Below are 27,515 nucleotides of genomic sequence, written 5' to 3'. Positions count from 1 at the left end.
TCCTACTGGCTCATGTAATATTTCATTCGTACCTGAATGCGAATGAGAAGTTCTTTTCTGCATGTGCCAGTTAATCATATAGGTAGATGATGTGTTCATCATAAATGTTATTTAAAGTTTGTAAATAGAAAACAGCAAGGTCAATGAACAGAAATGTTTCTGTAAAAGAGGAGATAGTCTCTACAGTATGTGTGCTTTTGAAGTGCAACAAGTTGGGAAGATTGTTTTTTTCCTGGTTTGTGTCAAATATTTAACATTTTTTTCTGCCCTTTATTTTACATTATTTTAAATTATTTAATTTTTTTAAAACTATCCTGTCCAAGTGGGTATTACAGAGTGGGTTGAAAATTTTCTACTAGTGAACAGGAGGATTGCTTCTGTAACTGTCTAGATACAGTACAAAGACTTTTTAGAAAACTCTTTTGGTGAGAATAGTCTCAGTGCGCAATTTTAGAGGAGATTAAGATGACACTTTATATATAAAGTGGTTCTGCTTTTGTAAAAAGCCCATTTTGGATCATAACAAAATCATAACTCTTCACCTCTTTTCTGACTAGCAGCTACAGGAACTATGTTGTTAAGAGATTCTTTCAGCTTGGAAGGGTGTAATGGGCAATGGTCAATGCATTAGTGTTCTTCAGTGTGTTCGTGTATTTTTGGTAACAGGCTGTAAAAACCTGTCAGCTAACTTGAAATGCCCAAGTCTGTGACCCTCTGGTTTTTATTGCCTTTTTGCATATGGAAGAACGAGGGAAGAAATTGCTGAAATGCTAATTCACAAAATCTTTTCAGGCTTGAACGTTCTCTGAAAGTCAGTGTTGTTGTGTCTGAAGTCTGCAGTTGTAAGATCTTGGAAAAAGAAGTCTTATTTTATTTTGCAGAGCATTGGCTGTGACGACTATCTGGGTTCAGACAAGGTGATTGACAAGTGTGGAATATGTGGAGGGGACAACACTGCTTGCAAGGTTGTGTCTGGAGTTTTCAAACACACGCTAACAAATCTTGGCTACCACAAGATAGTGGAAATTCCTGAAGGAGCTACTAAAATCAACATTACTGAGATGTCAAAGAGCAACAACTATTTGGGTAAGTTGCATCTCAGTGAATAAAGCATTCTTTGTGTGCTAGTACAGCTGGGTGGAGGTTATGCCAGGAAAGGCCTTCTAAGCAGTGTGAAATAGATGTCAAGAACAAGAGAGGAGAAGAGCGGGAGAAAAAAAAATCATTAAACAGGCATTTTGATCAGAATTAACTGTCAGTTTATAATTCTGACTTGATTTTGCATGACAAACACCGTCAACCTGTTACCATCTATTTCCCTGTCCATCTGACTTGGCTTTGGTGTTTCCTATTAGGTGGTTCCACTGTGGTGATTATGCTTCCCACATCGTTAACCTTCTTTGAGCAGTCAAGAATCTAGCCAAGCGGCATGCTCGTTTATATAAAATGTATCGAGGCTGCTTGAGGAAAAAAGAGTGTCTTCTGATTGCCTAAAAATTTCAGTTCTTTTGAAGTGAAAGTATACCAAAATTGTGTTGAGATAATGTGATATTGAGGTGGTGTCCTCAGAATGCAAGGTCATTTGTACAATTGTTTATTCTGAAGCAGGTCCTTAATTCAAAACCATAGAGGATCCTGGAATATTTATATTAACATCATAGCATCTTGTGGTATATTTCTGGATCTGTCTAGTGTGCTGCAAATTAGAGATCATGTGAAATTTCTGCTGATCTACATCTGTCTTTTGTGCATTTGCAGACTGTGCCATTCCCTGTTGTAACCCCTCATGTTCCCAGGTTACAAAGCCCTTAGTTTGCCTATGTTTGTGCTTCTGTTTTGGAGCCAATTCTGCTGAGTGGACTGGAGAGAGAAGAGTTGGTTAAGATTTGTAAAATCTGCCCCTCGCTGTTTAATTTCTCTTTACCTGTCAGTCCATCCTTAGATCTGTCTTAAGAATGACCATAGCAAATAACAAAAATGGAGCTACATGAGGCCTTTCTTGCTAGCTTGATGTAATTATTACTAGAACTATTTAGCTGTACTGGAAGCTTCAAATCCCAGTACTCTTGTTTGACAGCTGCTTTATCTCACTTCTGGCTAGTAAGCATCTCAGCTGCTGCTCAAGTACAAGGAAGGGAAGTGCTCGTTACTGAATTGCTTCTCTCCTCTTTTCTGCTTTCTTCTTAATTCCTGCTGGAGCTGTAACTAGTTCTACAGAAACATTTGCCTGTAGATGCGAGTTTATTATGGGGAACAGTCTCAATTGTAATGTGAATTCCATAATTTTACCAAAAAAGTGACTCTTCAAAAGTGAAGAAATAATATAAGCTACCCACAGTCCAAGAAAACCAAATGTTCTGGACCTCTTGTAGGATGATCTTATCACTTCTAATTTGTCCTGGTTTCATCCTATACACTAGCATTCATTTTTTCATGTGAACAGTTTGTATAGCATCCATCAACACTAACTCATTTGATGACCAAAAAAACCAGTAATTCTATCTGAAGAGCTTCCATAGATACTTGTACATTCAGTAGAAAATGGGTGAGAATGCAGCTTACTTGGCAGGACAGTGAAAGTAGCCATGTTACTAATATATAAAATCATGGAGTTGAATGTAATTTTTCTGTCAGATTTACATGCCAGCATCTGAACACAGCTGGCAGAAAAATTCCCTTAACTATGTTAAAATGTCCTGAGCTACTTGAACATTTTTGGAATGGGCAGGACAGAAAAAGAGTAACGTTTTTTTGCTTAAAAATAACCAGGCTGTTGGCATGTATGGGAAAGTGGCAAAGTTTTTCTTTCCCATGCTACTCCTTATCTCCTTATCCCCTGAGCTCTTGGTTTATGCTATCATCTTTTCTTTCCTTTCCTTTTTTTTTTCTTTTTTTAAAATCTATTTCATATGCTTCATTTTAAAGCTGCTGGTATGGATTTACCCTGCTAAATTTGCCAGCTCCCTCCCCTGTTAGGAATTCTTGAGGCTGTAGTTCCAGCTAGAAGGACTCTAGCCTCTCTGCTTACACTGTTACACGGTAAACTTGGTTTATTGAGGCAGTTGAGTTGCACCAGGACAGGAATGAACATGTTCTAACAGATGGGAAAACTGAAACTAGAGAAAGGTTTATCGAGCAATTTGTTGGACAAGTGAAATGGTAATTAGGAGGTTGTTTTTTGGCATATTGGTGGTCACAAATTTCTCACTGATGAAACAGCATTCAAAATTTAGACATGCACATTTTTATAGACCATGTAACACTGGTAGAGCTGGGAATCTTGAAAACTTACATCTGGTATTTACTGGTTTCTCTGTAGTAATAAGCAGAAGTCTTGAACTTTAAAAATAATTTTAAAAATTCTTAAACTCATCCTTATGCTGCAGCAGCAACAAGAAAAACAACCCAGCAACCATTCCTTTAAGCATGTAGTTGAGTGCTTTGCAAAACTGAAGTTTCAGGTCCCTGTTTGTCATAGTCCAGGTGTAGCCATCAGAGCTGCTTGTAAGTAACATTCTTCTTGTTGCAAGGAGTGTAACTTTGTTGCTTTTGGTTTTCCTTTAACTTTGCACATTTTATGGTTTCTTCAATGCAAAATCATAAGTCAGCTCAAAGTTACTAAAATTTTTTTAGAAAATGACAGCAGATGTTTCTGGGAATCTGAGTTATCCTGCTTGTCTCTGTTCAGGAGACTGTCTTGAGTTCCATGTGGCTTCATTAAACAATTTTTACAAAGCTCCACACCTTTTCACTGCTTTGTCAAAACTACTAAGCAAATAAGCAATCAGGAAAGTGTGTTTTCACAAGGATATATTTCTGTAAAATCAGGAGATGCTGGAAAAAGCAGACAAGAATGTGAGGTTTCTTACCCAACGAGTTTCAAACTTAGCTAAAAGTCATCCAGAGATTTGAAAGCCTCTCCATACTGCTTTTGTAAGCTTTTTTGCAGTAATCTATTGCTCATTGTTGCCAAACCTGTGACCCTCATAAAAAGCATAGTTCTAATGATGCTGCTGAATATGATGGTAGCTTATTAAGGTTTACTAATTTTGAGTATTGCATTTTTGGTTTTTGCACACAAGTTGGAGTGATTGCAGAGTAAAATTTATAAGTTCTTGCTACTTGAAAACAAACTTTGTTAAAAAAGAAAACCTGACAGTGGTATATGAAGCTTTTAGTGTTTCTGGAACATGTAATTATCTGGGTAGTCAGAATATTCAGATTAAAGGAGATAGGCTATTTCAGTGGTTGTTCAACTTGTTGTTCATGTAACCTCATAATTAACTTTTCACAAAAACTACAAAATCATAGATTTCTTGTGCATTTAGTGATCTATACTATTTTATTTCTGTATACCTTAAAAACCTTCAATAGCATTGTTTCTGCTTTCTTCTGCTTATGTTTTCTTTTTTTGGGGGGGTGTTCTGTTTTTGAATGAATGAATTTCATATAGCACAAACATAATCTTTTCTTTTCCCTGTCCTGTCCCCCCGACCCTGTGCCTAAATCCTAAATCCTTTTAGGTTTTCCATGTCTTGAAGATCTTTACTGTAGGAAGGTTGTCGATCTGATGAAGAAAAATATTTTAACAGTCAAATTGAGAATGGCCTGTGATGTTAACTGGTGTTTCTTAGTGAGCCAAAATGAACTACTTCTAATAGAGCCGTAAGGCAGATCAGAAACTCCCCAGGAAACATCTTTTATTTCTTACGTGTGTGTGTATTCAGAAAGAAAGCAGTCCAGTTTTTGACTGCTAAATAATAGCTATTAATAACTATTAATAAGGTATTAATCAGTCTGTAGGTTTACTTTAGTATTTTTTTTACAGTTAGAAGCAAAAGCTACATATTACAATTTAGGTTTAGACTCCATAAAGTACAAACAAGGCTATAGGCTGTCCAGTCCTGAGCTATGTACGGAATGACTTGCTTCTCAAAGTAGTTTTCAGAAATATTTTCTTACTGGCTGATGTGTTAGACCTTTCAGCAACAGAACTGCTGACCTTGGACAGGCTTTTCCATTGGCAAAGCACTTCTGTCACATGCTAGTCTTGTACAGAAAGGAGACAAAGACATACTTTTTATCCCACTGGTAATTATCAGCAGGCCAGTTCTCATACACTGACGTGGGAAGCTTGCCACTGAATTAAGTAGGACCATAATACCTTAAGTGGGACCAGTACATTACAGCACTTATGCTGCAAAACATGTGGTTTTGAGTATAAATACTAGAGGATCTTTGGGATTGGGATTTGGGATAATGGCAAAATGTTAAAGCCAAATAACATGAATCTGAAGTGATTATTTAGAAGGTGCTTTTTTGCGTGTTGGGTCTTGAGAAGCTCGTTGTTACCCATATCCATAGCCTCAACAGCCAGAGAATCTGATGGGAAGGAAGTACCAATAGTAAAAATTAAAATTTAGCTTAATACCAGAGTGAAAGATACAATGGTTGAAAATGCATTAGTTTTGAAATACACTTACCATATGTAATGAACTTACTCTAATTGGAAAGAATCTGGTAATGTCCCATAACTCAAGCAACAGTTTGTTTGTTTCTAGAGCAGTTGTCTGAATCTGGAGTCATACGACTTTGAGATTCAGTTCTGCAAACAGTACAGACAGCTGCCTGCCTTTGTTGCCATCTTATGAAAGGGAAAGTGTATACATTGGAGTTTTGGAAAGTCTCTTAACATTTTGTGCCTTACCTGAATACTATTCACTACAAAGATATTTCATAGTGAAATTTATTTCATTGCTACTTGCTTTACAGTTCCTTCAGGGAATAGATTATGTATTTCAGTTTTGGTTTTCATGGAATTAAGTTATTTCAGCCACTAAATGAGATAGGGAGGTCTCTGGATCTAATCCATTTTCCCTGCTTTCTGTAAAATGATACTCTGCTATTCTAGCATCTTCTATTAGCACATGCCACTATACAGTATTTGTGATTAAAGTTAGTTACACATTAATACTTCTTTTAAACAAAAGTCTGAGAGATGTTAATAGCATTCTTGTGAATATTGATTGGTGTGCCTGAACATGGATATGGATTTAAGGAATTTGTCATATGAAAAAAAATGTGACTGATACTAAAGGGGCTGTGAAAAGATTATCTAAAAAATATCTTGATTCAGTATTACCTGCAGCAGATAACATTCAAATGGTATGTCTCATGATCGAATATTGTTAGCAGCTCTTGAGCTTCAAATAATATTTTGAAATCAGTTTAGAGATTCAAATTTATAGCAAATAAAGGAGTTAGATTAGAATACTGCCAGAGAATTTAGAAGATAAACATTGTTAGAGGCACTGCTATATCACATGTGATCATATGAAAAGTTTTATAATTTATATATTAACGATTAACTCATTGATTTCCTTCATGTGATGCTAATTAGATCAATTAATACACTTTAAAATAGGATTAAAGGTTTCTGTGCAAAAAAGTTACAACAGACACTATATAGTAATATGAAGAAGAGAGGGTATGTGTTTGAATTTTCGGGACTTGGAATGAACATGCAAAAATATGCCAGAGGAGGAGAGTTTTTCTGTTTTCTCAGTTACTTTATATACAAGGGATCTGCTGATAGTAAACTCCTGTTACAGTTCTTAGGTGTGCGTTGGGTTCAGTGGCTGTCCCAAGTAAGTAGTGAGAGCTATCAGTGCACCATTGAAAATTCTTGCATTTCTATTCAGAAACAAAATCTGCAATTTTTTCATTTGAGTTTAGGAAGTGCTGCAACCCAAAGCTATGCTATTAGGTATGTTTATTGTGATGGACTTGTGAAACCTCCACAAGAACTTTGACATTGTATTTCTTATGGTGTATATTATTCATTGAGTGCATCTCTATATGTGTCAGTCTGTGCATTAGAGTTGGAGTGTCTCTCTCATATATACAGCTTACTGAATGCATTACTTATAAACTATGTAATTACAATATCTGGATTAGAATAACTGTTTTTTTTACCTTTTGTCCTTGGTCCTCTTGCCTGTTCTCTGCTGGAGTTAAACAACAAAGAGATTTCTTTGTACAGACGACAATGTGCTCCAAACTGTGAAGAAAAGATTTAAGGAACCACTTCTTAAATAAACTGAAATGAAGCACAGCAAGTTCAAACCACAAGGAAATTTCAGAGTAAATTATTGATATCTGAAGAGGCAGTTAGAATCTCTGTGTAAACTTAACCAGAACATTTTGAATAATGTTCCTAAAATATGCTGTTTATGATTAGGATTCCTAGTCAGGAAATACTACACAGAAAGAGGAACAATTTGTTTTTTTGGAAAGTGTTTGCAAAATCAAGCATTCCTATAAAAATATGGTAATGGTAATATCAGTTGATAACTCCTGCTTATTTGCTTGTTGTCTCCTTTCTCAGTCTTTTCCTGCAGTGCTTCAGATTTTACTTTTGGTTAGATATTTTCTGACTCTACAAAATTGGCCATTAATAGAAGCTTAGCCAATTTTTGGCCACATCAAAAGGTTCAATTCTATGGCAGCTTTAGAAGAGACCTGATGAGCAGAGAAGATTCTGATTTTTTCCACTTAATTCAGTTTAGTTAGCACTGGTAGCTTACTGTAGATGTATTGAGTTTCTGAATTAATAATAATTTGAATTAATTGCTCTCTGCGTGGCCATGCTTTAATTCAAAACTAACACAGGTTTAAGAGAGTTGTCTTTCTCAACATGGATTTAAAACCAGCCTCAGTACTGACGTATCTAATGCTGACCTATCCAGGAAAATGCTTTTCCATGACAGAAGCTCAGAGTCTGATCAGACACACATACATTTTTAGCAACTACCCAGTCAGTCCAGTGCATGTGAATTAATATTACACTAATTGCTGACAGATTCGCTTCAGGATTTACATTTAGACTACATATGCTGGCCTGAAACTTTCAAGGGGTTGCATTTCCTTAAGCCCAAAAGTAAGTACAGTATTGTGGTTAGTTGGTTATGCCAAAACTTGTTTACATGGTGTTGTGGTTTAGCCCCAGCCAGCAACTAAGCACCATGCAGCCGCTTGCTCACTCCCCCTGCCCCGGTGGGATGGGGGAGAGAATCGGAGGAGTAAGAGTGAGAAACACTCCTGGGTTGAGATAAGAACAGTTTAATAATTGAAATAAAGTAAAATAGTAATGATAGTAGTAACAATAAAATAATAATAATAATAATATACAAAGCAAGTGATGCACAATGCAATTGCTCACCATCCGCCGATCGATACCCAGACAGTTCCCGAGCAGTGAGCGCTGCTCCCCGGCCAACCCCCGCCCCCCAGTTTCTATACTGAGCATGACATCACATGGTATGGAATAGCCCTCTGGTCACTTTGGATCAACTATTCTGGCTGTGCCCCCTCCCGGTTTCTTGTGCGCCTGGCAGAGCATGGGAAGCTGAGAAGTCCTTGACTGGCATGAGCAGAACTTAGCAACAACTAAACCATCAGTGTGTTATCAGCATTCTTCTCATCCTAAATCCAAAACACAGCACTGTGCCTGCTACTAGGAAGAAAATTAACTCTATCCCAGCTGAAACCAGGACACATGGGTGATTGTTTGATCATTTCATGGTCTTCCTCTGCCAGCTATAGTTTCAGTGGGTGTGGGGCCTACAACCTGCCCTTACTTTGGGTCATGATAATTACCTTTAACATAGCCAGTCTGGCTGCCACGTTCTGTTTGGAGGATTCAAGACAATGGTGAAGAGGCATGAGAAGTCTCTGTTTTATGCCTGGAGACGACAGAAATCTTAGAAGCATATTCTGTCAAGAATTTTTGGGTCAGTCTGAGTTTGGATCTTGTCTTCTGTGATCATATTCCTGTCACAATGAGCGTGGTTTTTCCCTATTAAAAAAGTCATAGCTAGGATTAAGTGATCGCTGTGGTACATTTAACAGTCTTTGCACTTTCTTCTGTATACTAACTGCATTATTGATAATATTCTATTTATTAAGATATTCCTTCCTCAAAGGTCATGCTAGGTTACAGGACGATTGAGATTACTGCTTATGCTTTCTAGCCACAGTTGTATGTGTGTTGTCATGTGGGTTAGTTCATTCTGAGATTTGAAAGGCCTTTTCTGTGGTGATGCTAGATAAACATCTAGGACACACAAAGCCAGGGAGAGCGCAGGATCTTTCACTTGTAAAAGCCTTTACAAGATAGTGATTTTTGAAAACAATATGAGCTTACAATCATATTTAAAAGAACAAACCCAGAAAAATCCAGGACTGGAGAATCATGGTGGGACAGCTTCATGTAAGGTATAGGATGGGAGGCAATCTAAAATCCAGTGTGAACACTCCTGAAGCTGTAAAGGGGATTTCACTTACGATCTGATACAGTGCTACTTGAAGTCCTTGCAGGTTATGTCAGTATTTGACCTTTGGAGTTCAGCCTAGGTTTGATGATAATACATGTGTAGACAAATTGCCAAGGAGAATAAAGACTGTCACAAGTTTGCTTCTAATGCAAAAGGGTTAAAAACTAATAGGAGACAGTATATTAAGACAGATAGAAATGTGCAATAGCTGTCTTTCTAACACTTCTTACCTGAAGTTCGTTTCTAAGACACCTGGTTCTTCATGCACATGCAACTACATTTACATATCCTTTGAATTATTGTCCTTAAAATAGTTTCAAATTGATCTTTTGCAGGGAGAGTTGCTGTCACTAAATAAATGTTCATCTTATTGTAGCCAACATGTATTACTTGGCTAGGTTGATCACTTACTAAAACCCTTGAAGTTGTTAAGACTTTGGATTAAATTCAACCCTGGTGTTAATGAATTCAACTCCACTGAATTCAATTTGCACAAGAGTCTTACCTAGTCTAATGACGTGTAGTTGAACCAGAATATATCTAGAGCATTATTCTTTGCTGACCATATATTTTTTCAATACTGGTGTTGCTTAAATAATTACATTTTAGAGTTTCTGGCAAGGTTATCTTATTATAGTAAATTCCAAGGTGACCTTTTCCCTTCTGGCTTCATTAAACAGCCAGCTTATCTAACACTCTGTATAGTGGCCTGTCTGTAGGGTTCCAGGCACATTTTGAAAACATACAAAATAAATGCTTTGTCAAAAGCTGGCTTATTCTTTTTTATATATTAAGTGGCAGTTCTTAGAAAAAGGAGACCGTGTTACTCATCTGGGTGATGGGAAGGACTCTTTCCCCTAGCCTCAGGAAAGTGGTGAAGCCTTAATGGCTGGGTTAACTTCAGTATCGCAGCTTTCTACCACTGTCTTACAAAACAGTCTTCTGCATGTCACTTGCCATTGGTGTTTTCACTTATGAGCTTCTAAATGAGTTTCTCCATGCTTGCTGATTGTGGGAGATCAGCTGAGAGATAGCCCTAAGTTGGGGTGCTGAGCAAGAAGCCTGGGTACCTGGCCTGGGAGACTGGTGGCTTTCCATCTGGCTTGAATCTCAAGGAGAGTTCTCTGCATTGCTTCTTTGCCAGGTAAACAGCTTCCTGGTCTTTTTCTTCTTTTCCCTCTGCATCTTGAAAAAGGATATGAATCTCTCTTTCCAGCACCCATTGGCTAGGGTTTTTGGGTCATACCTGCTCACTGATGACAGTGGTTATGACCAGTTTTGGCACTCATAGAAGTCATGTTTTCATTTCCTGTGTTTCCTAGTTCTGTCATCATTTGACAGAGGTGGTTTTTTTTTTTTTTACCATTTGTTTGTAAGCAATGTTCCTATAAAAACAGCTATCACTACAGTAGTGCACCAGCTGAAGCCTGCTGTTGCTTTGATGATCTGCCCTGCAAATACATCATCTGAACAACAGCCAGCAGCAATGAGTCCCACTGAGGTGCTTGTTTCATAAGTTCTGTATTAAATGAATGTTTTTTTCCTTGTCTTGAAATACAGAAAGGTTGTTTTGAAAGGAAAGGAAAGGAAAGGGATAAAGAGAAGTATGCAGAATAGTGGGAGGAAACTCAGAAAGGCTGGTGATTCAGTTTGACTTGTAAAGCACCCAGCAATCTGGTTGCTTATATAACTTTGCAAACCCCCTTGGCCTGGAAGCCTCTGGAGAACTGACTCTGCAAGATTTTCAGTGTTTTCTGCTTCTTATCAGACCCCAAAATCTTTAATTTCAGCCTTTCTCACAGTGTTTTGATTATACTTTGGTTTCCAGTTATGGACAGAACCAACGAACTTGAATGCAAAATTTCAAAGAAAATGAATTAAAAAATGAAAGAGGTGGGCTGTTTGAACAGTTTTTATTAATCTGAATCCAATTAATGTGAACTTCTTAGACCTCAAAGCTTTAGATTATTTTTGTCTTCTAGTTGATGACCAAACCGTCAAGTAGTTTGCATGAAAATACTTGCTTGAACATTGGTTTTAGTGCACAGTGTTTGGAATATCAACACATGGTTTGTTCAAGGCTTCTTAAAAAATATCTAAGCTCTTCTGAACAGTGCATGTTAAGTGAGGATCTTACGATGCATCCGTTTCATGTCACTGACCAACATGCAGTAACAGGGATTCTCCTCTCACTAACGCAGCTGACTTCCTGCTTTCTGTCCATTCTTCCTTTGTCTCTAAGATGTCCAACAAAGAGACCATTTTGGAAATGTCATGTACTCTTTGGAAGTCATTAGCTTTGTGAGTTGATTGAAGTCCCTTATACGTAATCTGTTGCCCAGTCGTCTTTTTCCCTGGAGTAAACACTACTTTGTCTAAGGATGTTCTTTTTTAAAGTTGCGATCAAGGTGCAGTGATCTTACCTTGCTAGTCATGGGTCTGATACAATACTTTTCTCCTCTTACTTCTTAGAAATTTTAATTCAAAATTAATTTTGTACTCTGACTTAGCTATACATAAAGAACGACCAGTGTCAGTCCAAATTCATAAACTATCCAGAGGCAAATTCCCAAATCACATGAAGACACTTTTCTTCCTTTTCTTGCCAAGAGGAGAAATTGTTACTAATTTAAATAGTTGTTCCAATGCTACACAACAAAACTTAAGGAAAAATAGTTGGGAACCTGCTTTCAATTGTTGTAGGTATTTCTGTGCATCATTCTTTGGTTCCCTAATCTTATTTTATTCTGAGCAAAATTCTCTTCTGGATAGCCAAAAACCTTTGTTCCTTAAGCGTCCCTTGATTAGTAGATAGAATGTGTTCTTACATCATTGTCTGATTCTGTAAAAGAAACTTTTTTTTTTTTTGGCTGTTGCTTCTCTTCTTTCCCTTTGAACTTCTCAGTTTCAACATTTTTGTTTCTTACGCTTTTTAAAATCTTTTTTAGTAATCACCCAGTAGAAATTCTACATGTTTAGTGGCTTCATGGTTGTATCCAATAAAGAGATTTCATCTGCAGAGAATATTTTTATATTGCAGCATTAAATTCTAAAAGAAATCCAAATCTTTTCTAATACACAATATATATGGGGATTTAAAACTTGGATTTATAGGCTGTGTGATTAAGTTAGTCAAGGGAGATTAAACTTTATCCTTTATTTCTTAAGTTCCCCAGTGTCTTTGTTTTCTATTGAGTATTACTTCAAACACTTTGTGTCAGAAAAATTTGGGTGCTCAGAAGCCTTACAGACCCAATCTTCCTTTCATATTTGTACCCATGGCAGCAGTAGTTACCCCATGGTCTTGGCTACATTTATTTTGTATATTTGTGTTATAATTAAACTGCTGTAATTCTGAAAATTTTGGTAGCATGGCTGAGTTATGGGTCAGGTGAATGTCTGCTGTGAGGTTACGAACCTGGTTTTGGTGAGATACTTAGCAAAGGTTACCAGCTCACACTGCTAACCTAGACATGGCTTAGGGACCCTGAGATAGAAAAAACTGAGTATCTGTTGACCACTGGTAACCACAAAATACTAATAAAGGGATTTGTTAAGGGCATGATAGTCCGGCTGCAGCTAATCTGCCATAAGAAGTTAATACCTCAGTCAATCTCATTCACCTACATTTGCCTACACCAGCACTTCTACCAAAGAAAATACTACACAGCTTCGAGTCAGTGTGCAGTCAGTTGTGTAAGTGATTGCTATGGCACAAGGCTACAGTTGTTTCCTGTGCACCAATAAAACTCTTTATCTGTAGCTGGTACAGAGCAAGGAACATCTGAATGTTACTTAAAATAAGGATTCTGTGTAGCAGTTTCACTGAAATTATGGGAGGTAGACCTCAGGGAGGAGCAATTGCAGGGCTGTTCCATTGAGCAGGAGGACTCTAACCAAAGCATGAGAACATTTAAATGATAAACAATACCAGAGCTTTGGAAAACTTGGGAAAGAGATACACTTTTATTGGCAAAAAAGGCCCCATCATTTGTCTTGTAAATTGCTTGTAAGGACCTAAGGCAACAACATCTTAGTGTATAATGTGTCTGCAGATGTTCAGTCAGACGGCAGAATAAAGTTTCCTTCAATAAGTGGGATTATAAGTTTACTGTTGAATTTCTGTCATAACACTTCATCATTCTCTTTTAGGTTTGTATTCCAGAGGACTGGGGGGATTGATTTTTCCTTAAGTATCTGGCAGAGCTAGAAGAGGTTGCTATATATCCAGAACGATAGTTCCCTCTGATTTTTTTTGTTGTTCTTACCAAACACTTTTTTTCTTTCCTTCCCTAAGCCTAATTAATGCAGGGGAAGGCGAAGCCATGGGGAATGGGTTTGAGCTTAAATTTACATTATAAACAGACATTACCTTTCTTCAGTTGTCTTCTGCCAATAAAAAAAAAAGGCCAAGAAGCATGATGCAGTCTTACATTTGTGTTAAGAGATTGTAACTTTCCAACATCAGAATTTTCTGTTGCATTTTTAACAAAGTGGACTTTTGAAAAAATGTCTCCAGTATGTCAGTTGAAAAAAGCATGTAGTCTTTAGAACTTAGTGGTTTCTTCAGACTGCATCTATTGATACAGTGAGAAATTAATTTTTCCTATAACCCTTGTCTCTCTTAATAGCACATCATAGTTCATTCTTAAAGCTTTTGAGTCTCTAGTTCAAAACAGTTCTTCATGGATTGTTTTGAAACTGGTCGTACAGTCCTAATGAGCAACAGACCTAGTTTATTGTTAACTACCAGCAGTTAGCTCTGTTAGAGGGAGAGGTATTGTGCATTCAAACTGCAATGTTTGTCATTTATTTGTAAGCAAAAGTTCACTGGTTTGTGAATGGTACAGAGGGTTCCTTCTCAGTGCCTCCTACTGTGGGCTCAATTCTGAGCAGTTGTGAAGAAGACAAATTTTGGACAGCTGCAAAGGAAAATACAGGATTTTACTCCATTCTGTTAGTTTGTGAAGAAGTGTCACGTATTTGTAATTTAGTATGTTGCCATGAACCTTGTAGATAGTTTAATTTAAAAAGATAAACATGGGCAATTCTATTAATGTGTTCAGATTAACCTTGAATTACCTTGTACTGGTGGTGGCCCTTTGGAGTGCTGCTTTATAACGAACTGCATGTGGTAGTTCATGTGTCAGGAGAGGTGTGTACCCAGAACCCAGGGAGAGGTATGTCTGATGACCATACAACAAACAGACGTAGTGTTTTCACAAGCTATTTAAGACGGTGCAGCTTGCATCTTTGTTCTTTGCCTTTATTTGTCTTCAGTTAACGGACTGTGAAATGAGCATACTAACAAGTAGAACACAATGTTGTTGTAAAAATAAAACCAGACAATTGTTTTAGAGATTAAACACTTAAGAAAACAGCAGTGTGACTTTCCATATGCACCTTGGAAGATGAATGTTATTTTGTATGTGCTGAGAATCAGGTGAGCCTGATGCCTTAGCATGTTTGATACTCTGTCTTGCCAGAGTCATGTTCCTGAGTTAGATTTTGTTGGCTGAAGTTGAAGGTTAAACTGAGAAACAAAGCAAATAAGGAATCTTAAAATTCACTGTTCTCTGTTGTTTTTCAGTTTAGAATGTGTGCTATGTCTTTAGCTCCGTCTCCACTGCGTAAACTTTTGAAGCAAAGGTGAAATGAAATGGAATAGTTTTGTTCCCACCTTGGAATGTCTGTAAAGATTCAGGAGGAAGAAACAGGGAGTGTGGAATGGGATGTAAGCATTTACATTTTATTTCAGTGTCATCCCTAATACAGATGAAGCAATAGCAATTTAACACTTTTCTGGAGGTGAACTGATGAAGGCTTTTTTCAATCTACTAGCTTCATCGCTTTGTTTAGGCAGAAAACAAGGGCAATAATGGCAGGATTCCTATGAAGTCCAACCAAAATCAGGCATGTTGGAACCAAGCTAGGCTTCAGAATGAGTTAGGTGCATCTCCATTGGCCTTAATTCTGCAGGTCCTGATGAGTACTCTCTAAAGAAGCTTAGAGACCCTCAACTCTCCTTGGTATTAAAGAGTTAATAAGCTATCTGTTCGATTGTAAGGTAAGAATCTAAAACTGAGTGCTGCATGTTAAAACAAAGGAATACAGTGACAGAGCAGGTATAACATTACTGTGTAATGAAGCGTACAATTTTCTTTACTATTTCCTTAGTATATTTTGTGCAGACATCTGAGGATGCAGATTTCCCTGGTGAATTTAGTGTCATTAGTCATGGACTAATGCTGCTTTCTTTTCACTTGGTTGAACTGTGCCATTTTCATTTACTATCTTTGAGTTTTCATCATGTGTTAAAAGTAGAATGAATTAACAAGACTGAACAGTAAGCAGTGACTATAGTGTCTGCTCATACCTCAGTCGTGTTGCTCCTTCATTCTGGTATACCTACGTCTTAAAATTGGAACAATATTGTATATGTAGAGTCAAATTCCTGCTGGATTTAGATTTTAACAAGAACTGATAACTGTTAGGCATTGCCACCTGCTTGTGCTTTTTCTTCCCTCCTCCAGTATAAAGCAGCCATCCTATGGCTTTCTTCCCTTGAAAACTGAAAAACAGTTTTTAATGTCTCACCACTTGTTCTCCTCTCCTTCTAAGGCAGTTCAGTACCACCACTTGCAAGGGTGAAATTTCTACTCTCCCTAATGGTGTGGAATAATGGAGTAGTGGTATTCTTTAAGTCTGCATATATGCTGACTTGGGCTACTTAAAACCTTAAAAATAGATGAGGTTTTCAAGCAAATGCTTGGTGTTAATGATAATGTGGTTAATTGGTCTAAGGTACTTCAGAGTCTGAAGTACAGATTGTTTTTTGGCATGTTGTGCATCAGGTAAATTATACTAATCTTTTGCAAAGTATTGGGTTTCACAACGGAGATCAGAATGAGTGTGCTACCAAAGGTGTTGCGTATTTGCATCCACAACAGAAATGATGGTGGATTTGAGTTAAATATTGATTTTGAACCTCTTGACTGTCATGATGATCCAGCTTTCTCAGAGTCCAAATCAATATAAGAAAAAATCCTAGAACTGGTTTTCTGAGGGAATGCAATAATGGGCCAGACCTTTCATCTTGTGCATGGTTTTGCATACATAGTGCCTATGAGTATAATCAGAGCCGCCTAGGTTTGTTGTTCTTTGAAGAGTTCACAGACTTTAATAGCGCATTAAGATGTTCCAAAAGTATTTCAAGACACTGCCTTTTAAAATTAATAATAAATAGCAGTGTAGCTGTTTAGCACTTAAAATCCAGCATGGTAAATAGTTCCAGAGGGAAGGTGGGAACAGCGACTAAAACTTACTGTTGTGCAAGGCTGCCCTCCTTCACCTTCTCTTGGTGGTGTTTTTTGCTGAAATCCACTGGCATATGGGTTTGTATTTCATGCCTCCATCCAGAATTTGGCTGCTGAAACAAAAGCTCCTTGGTTCTTTAAGAAAATCATCACAGAAAGTGCTTCTTATCTTCAAAGTGTTTTTCTGACATTAATTAATTGGATCCTCACGATCCTGTGAGCAGGATAAGGAGCAGCCTGAAAATGCCCATTAAGCACACCTACCGCAAAGAACTGTATTAAACACTTTTGGAGCCTAGCTGAATAAAGTGTTTTTTTCTACTGCCCAAATAACTTTAAAAGTGTTTGGAAAGAAGTGCACAAAAATTAAAAATACTTTTGAACTTTCGGCAGACTTTTATACCCACGTGCTTGTGGACGTAAAAAAGCTGCTGTTCAAACGAGCAGGGGCAGATCCTCGGTGGCTTGTAAGTTACAATGGTGCCATTGATTTCGTCGGAACTGCACTGCCCTAGACAAGCTGAAATGCCTGGCTCTTTGCTTGAGAAGTAAAGCAATGTGTATTAACACCTGATTGGAATAAAGAGCTTTAAAATCTAATGATAATAATAGTAATAATACCTATCGTGAAGATATACTTGCAAACACATGGAACGGATTTTGTGTGAGTCAAGAGAAAGACGCATTAAATGAATGGAAAAGAAAGGCAAAACAAAACAAAGTCATTGCTATTTGTTGATATATCCTAGTATGAAAATGGAAAATACTTTCTCGCTCCACTGAATTACCAAAAATTCCTTTCTCTCTCAAGTGACCATTATCCTAAACTGTATCTGACAGTAAGTCATTGTAAAGGGAACCAATCTGTGTTTTGGTATTTAGGGTGGGGTTTGTTTCTGTCTTCACTGAAGTTAATCAGGAAATGCTGTTAACCCACTGAAGTTGCTATGTGGATTTTTGATAGGATTATAAATGAAAAATATGCAGTCTTGAAACTCGCTGGACTTGGAATATATGCATATCAGTATCGTCGAGAAAGATCTTTAATATTTAGTTCACATTGTCAATTTGTGGTCAGATATTTTCCTAGGAGTTATGGTCCTTAAATAATGTAAGTATGATATTTAGTTCGGAAGTGAAATAATTGTTAATTAAGTAGGCTGTGAACTTGGAAACGCTGAAATGGGCATTGAATGAAGGACAGATCAATATGTCATACTGAAGGCTATGAATAGTATTTCAGTCTGCCAATTTAAATGAGAAACGTTGCCTTCACTGTGTTGGATTTATGATATCTTCCTGTTTAGCGTAGACAGAAATGAACCTAAGAGATGGGACAAGAGCTCTTGAATAAGTTATTAATCTGTTACGTTTGGTATGTTACGTAAAGTTGAGGTTGCAGTAACGTACTGTCTTTTTTGGTCATTGGCAACCAGGGTGACAGTGGGGATTTTTGTAGAAAACTCAGAGTGCAGCAGTATTTCTTGTCTTTGAACAGGTTTTAACCTGGATATGTTGGTGGCTCTTGGGCCTGTACGTGTGCATGCACAAACGCAAATTAAGAGACTACAGGTTTTGGGCAATAGGTATAGAAGATCTTCATTCTCTAGAAACTTAATCCAATTGTGTGTTGCCCTTTTTCTGCTGCTTTAATATTCCTACCCTGCCTGAGTAAGCATTGGAAACCGTTACTGGTTATTGATCAGTGCATTGAAGATCTTACGCTGTTTACGGCATCAGTTGCTGCATGAAGTGCTGAGCTTCCTGCTGTACTCCAAACTGAGAGTGATGATAGAAGTCTGTGTCCCTGAGTGATTAACGTTTAGCTCAGTTTTGATGAGGGTGCCTAGCATCTATCTTTTCTGGAATGTAATAGCTGAAAAAAGGTGTTACAAAGCCTTACAGCCTTTCTCTTCACAATGCATTTAGAAGTGGAAAGAAATGGTGTGTTTACATTATGTATTTGAGAAAAGTATTGAACAACTCCTTTGACAAAAAAGAGAACTCCATTAGCGGATCAGCGGGGCAGCAATAGCGGGCTTCAGAGAACAGTATTTGCTGCTTTTTGGCTGCATGTGTTATGCCACGGAAAGCCTTTACGTGTGTTGCTCAGCCAGTACATTATTTATATTGCAGTGGTTTACACTATTATTCCATGGGTTTTTTTTTACCTTGGCTTTTTTTGTTGGCTTTTTTTTGTTTGGTTGGTTTTTTGTTTGGTTGGGCTTTGGGTTGTGGTTTAGGGGTTTTTTTTTGAGCAGAAGAGACTGTCAGTGCAGACGTATGCAATGATTTTATTGGCTTGAGTGGAAGAGACGTTGTTGGATCAGCTGGTTATAGTTTCTTTGGATGAGGTGGGCAGGGTTTGTGTTTCAGTTTAGATTTTTTTTTTTGCAGCTAGTATAGAACCAAAAAATGAGTAAATAGAAATAAAAGGTCTGGAGAAAGTAAAGGAAAGAAGATGCTAATTGAAAGGCAGTATAATGGGAAATACCAAAAGCCATTCAAACAAAAATTCACTCTACCAGTGTGTTCTTTAAAATGCTAGGGAGAACTTTAACCTGGATTTATATATCTGTCAAAAGTCATCCAAGAAGTATCTGTGGATTGCTGTTTACTTGGATTGGTAAGAATCATCTCTGATAAAGACTTTTTTGGTTCAGTTAATTTGCTTAAACTTATTTTGTGCATTTTTTTAAATGTAGGTGACTCAATAGCTTGATTGAATGACTGTTTCTCAAATTCAGTTGCTTTATGTTGTATAGTAACTAACTACACAAGCTCTGCAAACTTTGGCAGTTACTACCAGTCCTGCTGTGCGGTATATAAAGCAGTTGCATACCACATGCCTAGCCTCTAAAGTATCCTAAAGCCTCTCCTAAGTTTATATAGTTGACCCTCTTTGGCTGTCTTCTCTCCAAAAAAAAATGTTCTTAGTTTTTTGGTCAGTAGTTAGACCATTTCTGTATTTCCTTAGTCAGGAATAAGAGGTAAATTGGAAGATGCATCGTATGCTTCCAGTTTAACAGCTGAAATTAAACAAAGGCCACACAAGGAGCTTGGTTGGTGAAGTAAGAGCCATAAAGAAAAGTACAGTTTTAAAAAGGTTGTTTTAGTTTACTTGAGCATTTAGTTCCTGGTTGTCAACAAGTTTTCAGTGGTGCTTTATCATTAATATTAATAGTATAATAGCAGGGTAGCTATTGAACTAGTGCTTACATGGAATAAGTGCTATGAAGGGTAAAAAGGCTGCAGGTCGAACGGATGTGTTGGATGAAATCTTTTCCTGCTTGAAGGTGAGGAGTGCTTTGCCAGCGACCTCCATGCTACAAGGAGGTCACCTGACAAATTTTCAGTGCTGTGTAGGCAGAGGCCAGCCTGAATGAAGAAGGGGACTGAGCAGATGGAGATCTTGGATCCTTGATTCTGGATCACTTGGGCTATAAATTATACTGGAGGGGGGAAGAAGGAAAGGGGATTGTTCAGCAGAAATTGCAGTGCAGTACAGCAGAGTTTACCAAGCCGTGTCCTTTCCCACTTTAAAGCAAACAACCAGCATATTTTCACCCCTGTGTTACATTGCAGAAAAGCATGGAGTCGGGCTTTGCACAGGTAGTGCTCCCTGATACAGGCATGAGCGTTCTCCAAGACAGTTCCAGCCACTTTGATTTCATTTTGTTCCCAGCAGGATTCTAGACTCTGAGCCAATGCGTTAGAGTGGCACTCGATCCCAAGACAGCACTTGAAGTCAAATTTGTTTGCAGAGTTATACTACAAGGCATTTATGGATCACAGTATATGCAGATAAATAGCTTACCCGCTGAAGAAGTGGTAGCTTGCTCTGTTAAGGTATTAGGGTGTGGGAGGGGATCTCTAAGGTACTTGCTCAGCGGCATACGATGTGCATAGAAATATCAGTGCTTTTATTTATGACTTGGCAGTGGCCTGTGAATGTAACCACTTTAAATTATGGGAATCATTATGGTCTAGCCCACAAAGAACTGGATTAAGAAGATTGATTTCTCTATATTTACCCTCTCCCTGATAAAACTCCTATTTTTCACTTGAATCAGATTGAAATAGGTCATATAAAGTTAAAGACATGTTCTGGTAAGAATCTATGCTATCATTCAGTAGCATGAAGTATTTTTCTAGACATGTTTAACCTGTTGCCGTTGCAGTAATTATTTATTTTGTGTTTATAACAGAAAGCCAGTTTAAATGACTTCTGGGAGGGTAGATGTTTAACAAGCTCTTTTCTCATAGAGAGCATTCATAAAAAGACACACTTATTTATCTCAAATATGGAAAAAATGTTCCCAGCTGAGTATGAAACTAGGTGTACTAGATGTACTTTTACAAAAAACTAAATTCACTGTTAATCTAAACAGTGTGAAAAATGCTGTCTGAAATGCAGAAAAAATAGATTATGGATTATATAATTTTTTGTTTAAATGAAAATTAAGGCTATAGGTAATCAATTTTTGTAATTCTGAAAAAGCGATACTGGAGAAATTCCATTAAATGGAGAAGATAGAGCTTATCAAACTTTCATATGAACTAATCAAAGACATAAAGACAAGGATTTTTCATTTCTAAGGTGGAACTGTAAAGGAGAAATAAAAAATTTGCTTCTGAAATGTTGAATATTTAATGGTCAGCATGATAAATTCATTGTGGTCATATTTCATAAGCATAAACTTGGCCTGCTGTTGCTACTGAGATTCCTGTAGCTCCTCTGGAAAACCTGGGCCTGTATTAGTCTATGTATATAACAATCTCTGCTCAGTGTATTGATCAGGAGACCTGTGGGACTGGAAGTAGAAGGCCTAGAAGATCAAACTTGAGAAATACTAACAACTGTCTGCAGAGCAGTTTGCAAGAGATCTACTTGCACAGTGTAGGTGGGAGAAAATAAATAACTTCTTGGTAAGAGAAGGGAAAAACCAACTTTCTTGTTATTTACATATTCTTTCCCACATATGCTTGGAAAAACTTTAAATTCCTGATGGCAAAATAATTACATTGTTTGTACTTAACTAATTTTCTTCTATTATATATTCAGAATCTGGAATCCACTGTTTCATCTATGCTGCAGACAAAATACTACCATGAATTAGCCAGACTTATTTAGTGATCTGGGGATAGACTCACAAGTTGCAAATCCGTAATTTTGTTACATGTTTCCATGAAAAAGTTTGATCAGAACGAAGTTTTTGTTTCATGAGCTTAATAGGTAGCTTGGGAATAAAGAACAACGATAGAATGAGAAGTGATACACTGAAATTATTTGTATTTGGGATAATCCTGTGCTTCTTTTCATTAAATAATTCAGTCATATTCTTTTTTATTCTTGGACCTGTAAAAATCATCAATAAAATGAGATTATTTCCATTTTTGTCTGTCTATAGGTTTCTGGGCTTTTCTCCAGATATCAGTTGTGTGTTTCACATGGTTTGATAGCTTTGTCAAATAAATACCAAATCAGTTCAGTCCCAGAACATCTTTTTTATGTTTAAATGTGCAGACTGACATAAACAATAACATGTGTAAGACTGTCCTGAACCCTTATAGCCAGAAAATAATGTATGAAAAAGTGGATACCAATGCTGAATTGAGTTGCTGTATTTCCAGCTTTCCTCTGACCACCCAGCTTATTGTGCCAGGAATTTGTCTCCTGGCAAAGTCTTCTCAGGTAAATGGAGACAGGCTTTCATTAGTGTGTATCTTATTTTAATTTGCTAAGAGCCAAATACTTGGGAGGATCTGTAATGAATTAACGTTGTTTTAACCTGAAGACCAACGTTTACTATGCTGTTGTCAGCTTTTATTGCAAGAAAGAATAAGTGAAGAATTGAATGTTTTTTCAGGGCCTAACATGGACAGTGGAACTGAGTTGGTCTGGTTTAGTTTGTGGCCTCTATCCTTACTGTAATGGCCACTGAATTAACCAAAGCTCCTGTATCCTTACCACAATGGCCACCAAATTAGTCAAAGGCAATCTTCTCCCACCCGTAACAACCTCTGATCTCTCTCTGGTCTGGTAACTTCCGTCTCCGTGCCAGTGCCCTGTTCAGATCTACCCTGTGTGCTGGCCCTGGTTCTAAACTCTGCCTGCGCCAGCTGGCTGGCCTAGCGTTACAGATCGTTCTGGGCTCATGCTGTAACCTGCTTTTCAGTAGGGGAAAAACTATCTTAGAGCTCTTCTCTATCCTGTTGTCAGCATTTGTTCAAATGTTACTGTATTTGAGACTTCAGCACCTTTGTCAGACTTGTCTGAAATCAGACACCAGGTTTGAAAGCCTTCCAGAGAGTGGGAATGACAGACATCGAGCCAGAGGAATTCATGTCTAAACTAGGGGACCCAACAGTGTTTTGCAGCTCACAGAGCTGTGTGTTTTGAGTTACAGTATTCAACTTTACCACACAGAGCATCCAAAATTCTTGAGAAATTCCACTTGAAATTCAAAACAGCTTAGGAATATTCATTAGCTCTAGTTTTTCATTGCAAGGAATTAAAGCTCTTTAGCAAACAAAAGAAGCAGTTACAATTCCTTCTGCTTCAGCTTTTGATTCTCATGAGATACAGTGCTCTTTTTCTGCAGAGATATCACAATCTGCTGTTTTAACTTAGCTGTCTTACAACTATTCCAGTTCTTGGCAATTGTCAGGGGTGCAAGGAGGTACAAAACATTTTTTGTTATGCCAGCTGGAGAAAAGAGTGGGGTATTTGCACATGTGCGTTTCACTAATCTGGCCTTTCTGACTGAAGTAGTGTCTAGATTAGAAGATAATTCAGTTGCATTTATCCATCCGTAGCACTTGCGCCAAATGTGTGCTGAGTTTCTGTGCTGGGCTAAATAAAACTAATGTGCAGCTGAGCTGTGCCAGAAGGCTCAGCTATCACGTTCAGAGCCATTAGCAGCCAGTCCGATCAACTCCTGAAATATAAGAACCAGATTCTAACTGAAATTATGTAACTAAGCCAAATAATATAATCTGCAGGTTCAGTGGGAGTTGTGTAGCTAAAATATCACATGCTACGTTGGAAATGTATCCCTCTTGGAGACTACTAGTCCTGAATGTTGTTTGTTCTTTCTAAATACTTGGTTTACAAGTATTGCCAGTGAAGAGTATTTCCCGATGTTACTGAGGTATGGTAGGAAATATGTTGCTAAAAATTCAAGCCATGCTTTTTCATTGGGATAAGGCTGAACTTCTTGTTAAGCCTTATAAATTCTGGGACTGCCACTTAGAAACTTTAACCTTTAACCCTGCTTTCTTTAAAGAAAGAAATTAAGGATGTCTAAGTAAGAATGTGAAAGGACTTTTTGAAGTTCTGTATAGAAGAAAACCCACAATTATGAGTTACATGTGTATTATCCTGCTGATCAATTCCTATGTCCTTCTAAACCACAAGAGTTCCCTTGAGGTGCTGTATTTCCTAAAACAGAATAGTAGATGTGCAACTGCGTATACATTTATCAGTTTCTCTACAGACACAAGACATGCATGATTCTTACTCCATTCCTCTGTTTTTTAGTGCTGTCCTTTATCTTCTACCCATTTCATTTCACTCAGTCTACTTTTGTGCCAGCCCTTCTGTCCTTCCTCTTCAGTATTTTCAGGACAAACCTGAACAATGGTAAAATTATGTACCATTGAAAATAGCAGAATATTTACACTGACTGTAATGGAATTGGGAATTCAGTCATACCCTCCTACTCTTCAAGTCAAGGGAAATTTCAGTGCAAGTTAAAAGAGAATGAGCTTTTCATAGATTATTTTAGAATCATAGAATCATAGAATCATCTAGGTTGGAAAAGACCTTTAAGATCATCCAGTCCAACCATTAACCTACACTACCAAGCCCACTCTAGACTAATCAAGGGTAGACCAGACTAAACCATATCCCGAAGTGCCACATCTACCCGTTTTTTAAACGCCTCCAGGGATGGTGACTCCACCACCTCTCTGGGCAGCCTGTTCCAATGCCTGACCACCCTTTCCGTAAAGAAATTTTTCCTAATTTCCAGTCTAAACCTCCCCTGGCGCAGCTTAAGCCCATTTCCTCTTGTCCTATCGCTAGCTACTTGGGAGAAGAGACCAACACCCACCTCACTACAACCTCCTTTCAGGTAGTTGTAGAGAGCGATAAGGTCTCCCCTCAGCCTCCTCTTTTCCAGGCTAAACAACCCCAGTTCCCTCAGCCGCTCCTCATAAGACTTGTTCTCCAGACCCTTCACCAGCTTCGTTGCCCGCCTCTGAACACGCTCCAGCACCTCAATGTCTTTCTTGTAGTGAGGGGCCCAAAACTGGACACAGTATTCCAGGTGCGGCCTCACCAGCGCCGAGTACAGGGGGACAATCACCTCCCTGCTCCTGCTGGCCACAGCATTCCTGATACAAGCCAGGATGCTGTTGGCCTTCTTGGCCACCTGGGCACACTGCTGGCTCATGTTCAGCTGGCTATCTACTAACACCCCCAATAGTACTTAATAAAATGTATTTGAGGTATATAAATATAGAGAATGACTAGGTGAAAATAAATGGAAAGCTCATCATTCTTTATCATATACTGCCATTGTGAAGATTAATTGTGTAAGTCCTTTTAGTTTAGCTCATTTACACAATAATAGGAAACCTGCTCATTTTCAAGTATTGTTGGAATGATTCTTACCTTTAGCAAATACTATGCTGGCCTTTTGATAACTTGTGTCTTACTTCCCCTCCAGTACAGAGGACTGTAATCTACTACTCATAAAATACAATGACTGTGTTTAGGAGTGCTGTCATTTCTTACAGGATTTTTTTACTCATTGCAGTCCATACACTTTGATACAAATTCGGAATCGAAACACCCTTGGTGCAGAACTGGATTGTTGTATCTTTAATTGTGACAGTGGTTACCGAGATCCTGACACAGAGCAACATTTGCATATATAGTTAACAGCATACCATTAATGCCTCCACAATTTCCTGACTTTACTAAAGCCTGTCATGCTAAAGAGGACTAAGCAGGTTTATTTTTGTGCTAGAGACATCGTAAACATAACACTAGCATAAAGATGAACCTCATCTCTGTTGTTTCCTCTTATTCTTTCATTTGCTTTCTCAATAAATACTAGTATGTCCTACAGTAGGTGCTTTTAGAAACTAATTGTATGCTCCAGGTAAGCGATTTAGGGTCATATCTCAACAGTTGGGAGTATTGCCTCTGCGTAACTTACTCCCTATGGAAAGCATGGGAATCATGTAAACGTTATTAATTCTGTACTTATGAATAATAATATTAGAAGTCATCAATACTCAAAAGCACCTGTTCGAAAAATGGGAAAAAGCTTTTTATTAGAGCAGTTTTAAAGAGGGGAAGCGATAATAGAAAAAAAAACTGAAAATGAAACCCAAGATGCAATTCATAAGGAGCGCTTATGCCTTACAGTGGAAGAATGGCCAAAATGCTGAAATTCTGCTTTAATTAACCTTTTTGCTTGCATCATCTAGTCTGCTTCATGAACTCCCTGTTTCAAAAGTTCCAGCCCATATACAGACATACATTTACAGTCTTACTCTAGCAGGTGGGTGAATAAAAGGATGTAAATAAATCCTCTGATCAATTAACACTACTATTTATATCTGTTTTCAAAAGGTCCCTGGTTAGATTTTCAGTGTTGCAGACTGTTCCCCAGTGGGATTGAGTATGATGTGTGGGAGACCAATAGTGACACTGAAGCACAATAAATGCCATATAATCACGTACTTTGCAAATGTCTTGTCATATATCACTGTATGCATATTCTGTAGTAACTTGCATGTGCCAGTCTCACAAGTTGAAATGTGAGAATACTGTAGTCAGAGAGCGTTTGTTTAATTTTGCTTCTCATCTCATCAAAAAGACACAACAAAACAGGAGGGGTAGACTAGCTAATGTGCTTTTGTTTCAGTTGGCTATCATTAATACCTATCAGGGAAGCCTGTGTTAAAAAAAGTGGGGAAATACTGCATCTTCTGATAGGAGCTAAAGATGTATGCCCTTTTGTAACATGGAGATTAAATCTGAAATTTGTTTGGCGATTTTATTGAAGCTGTCGAGACTTTGAACCTGCTGTAGTGTCTGGGCCTGAATAGATTGTATGGCTGTCTGATAAATCAGTTTTGTTTCTTAAAGCCCATATTATTTATTGCAGCAGTAGTTAATTGTCTGTTCTGCTTTGCTGCCCCAGCATTTTCCTTGTGCTGATGCATTAGCATGGCTTTTGGAGTCAGAAGTGAAAGAAGGAACAGGCATAACTGAGTGAAGAGGAAGCTGCATCAGCAGAGGGAAATTAGAGAGCAACAGTTTAATGAATACTCCAAAAAGAAAATGACTGCTGCACTGGCAGAAAATGAGCATTTCTGTTTGCAATGATTAACTGTAAAACCTTTACCTTTAAGCAAGTAAACAGTATTTTCTTTTTGCAGGTAGGAAGAAAATCAGGAATTTTCTGAAAGCTATAGTGTGATTTGTTGTCTGAGATGATCTGCAAGAATAGGCACATGGGGAGCTCTGAGCAAGATTAAACTTCTTTCTCTGAGGACAATCTCAGAGCTATCATGAAATAAAGAAATTGTATTGACAGCAGTATTTTAGTGTGAAACTTCACCCATGCTGCTGCTTTAGAGATTTGATAATTGATAGAGAGAAAAAAGAGAATTACACAAGTGAACAAAAATAGTCTTGCCATTCTAATTAAAACTGGGGAAATACCTGCCAAAAAGTAGCAAGTTCAACAAAAGGCTGAGGCAGGATGAAAGCTATGTATACATCTGTGTCAAATTCATCTCATACTTGTGGCCACAGCTCTTTCAGGAAAGCAACAGATGT

The 27,515-nt window shown here is 37.8% G+C and overlaps 1 protein-coding gene across 1 annotated transcript in view; it reads left to right on the top strand.

Annotated features, from left to right (window-relative positions):
- THSD4 (thrombospondin type 1 domain containing 4) overlaps positions 1 to 27,515 on the top strand; it is a 323,270-nt gene that overhangs the window by 249,877 nt on the left and 45,878 nt on the right. The window contains exon 7 of the mRNA XM_075714358.1: positions 882 to 1,086. Within this exon, the coding sequence (XP_075570473.1) occupies positions 882 to 1,086 (205 nt within the window). The remainder of the gene's footprint in view (positions 1 to 881; positions 1,087 to 27,515) is intronic.

Source organism: Pelecanus crispus, chromosome 7 (genome assembly GCF_030463565.1).
Source record: "Pelecanus crispus isolate bPelCri1 chromosome 7, bPelCri1.pri, whole genome shotgun sequence".
Classification (NCBI taxonomy): Eukaryota; Metazoa; Chordata; class Aves; order Pelecaniformes; family Pelecanidae; genus Pelecanus; species Pelecanus crispus.
Note: the sequence above shows the minus strand (reverse complement) of the source record. Positions and strands in the feature narration are given on the sequence as shown.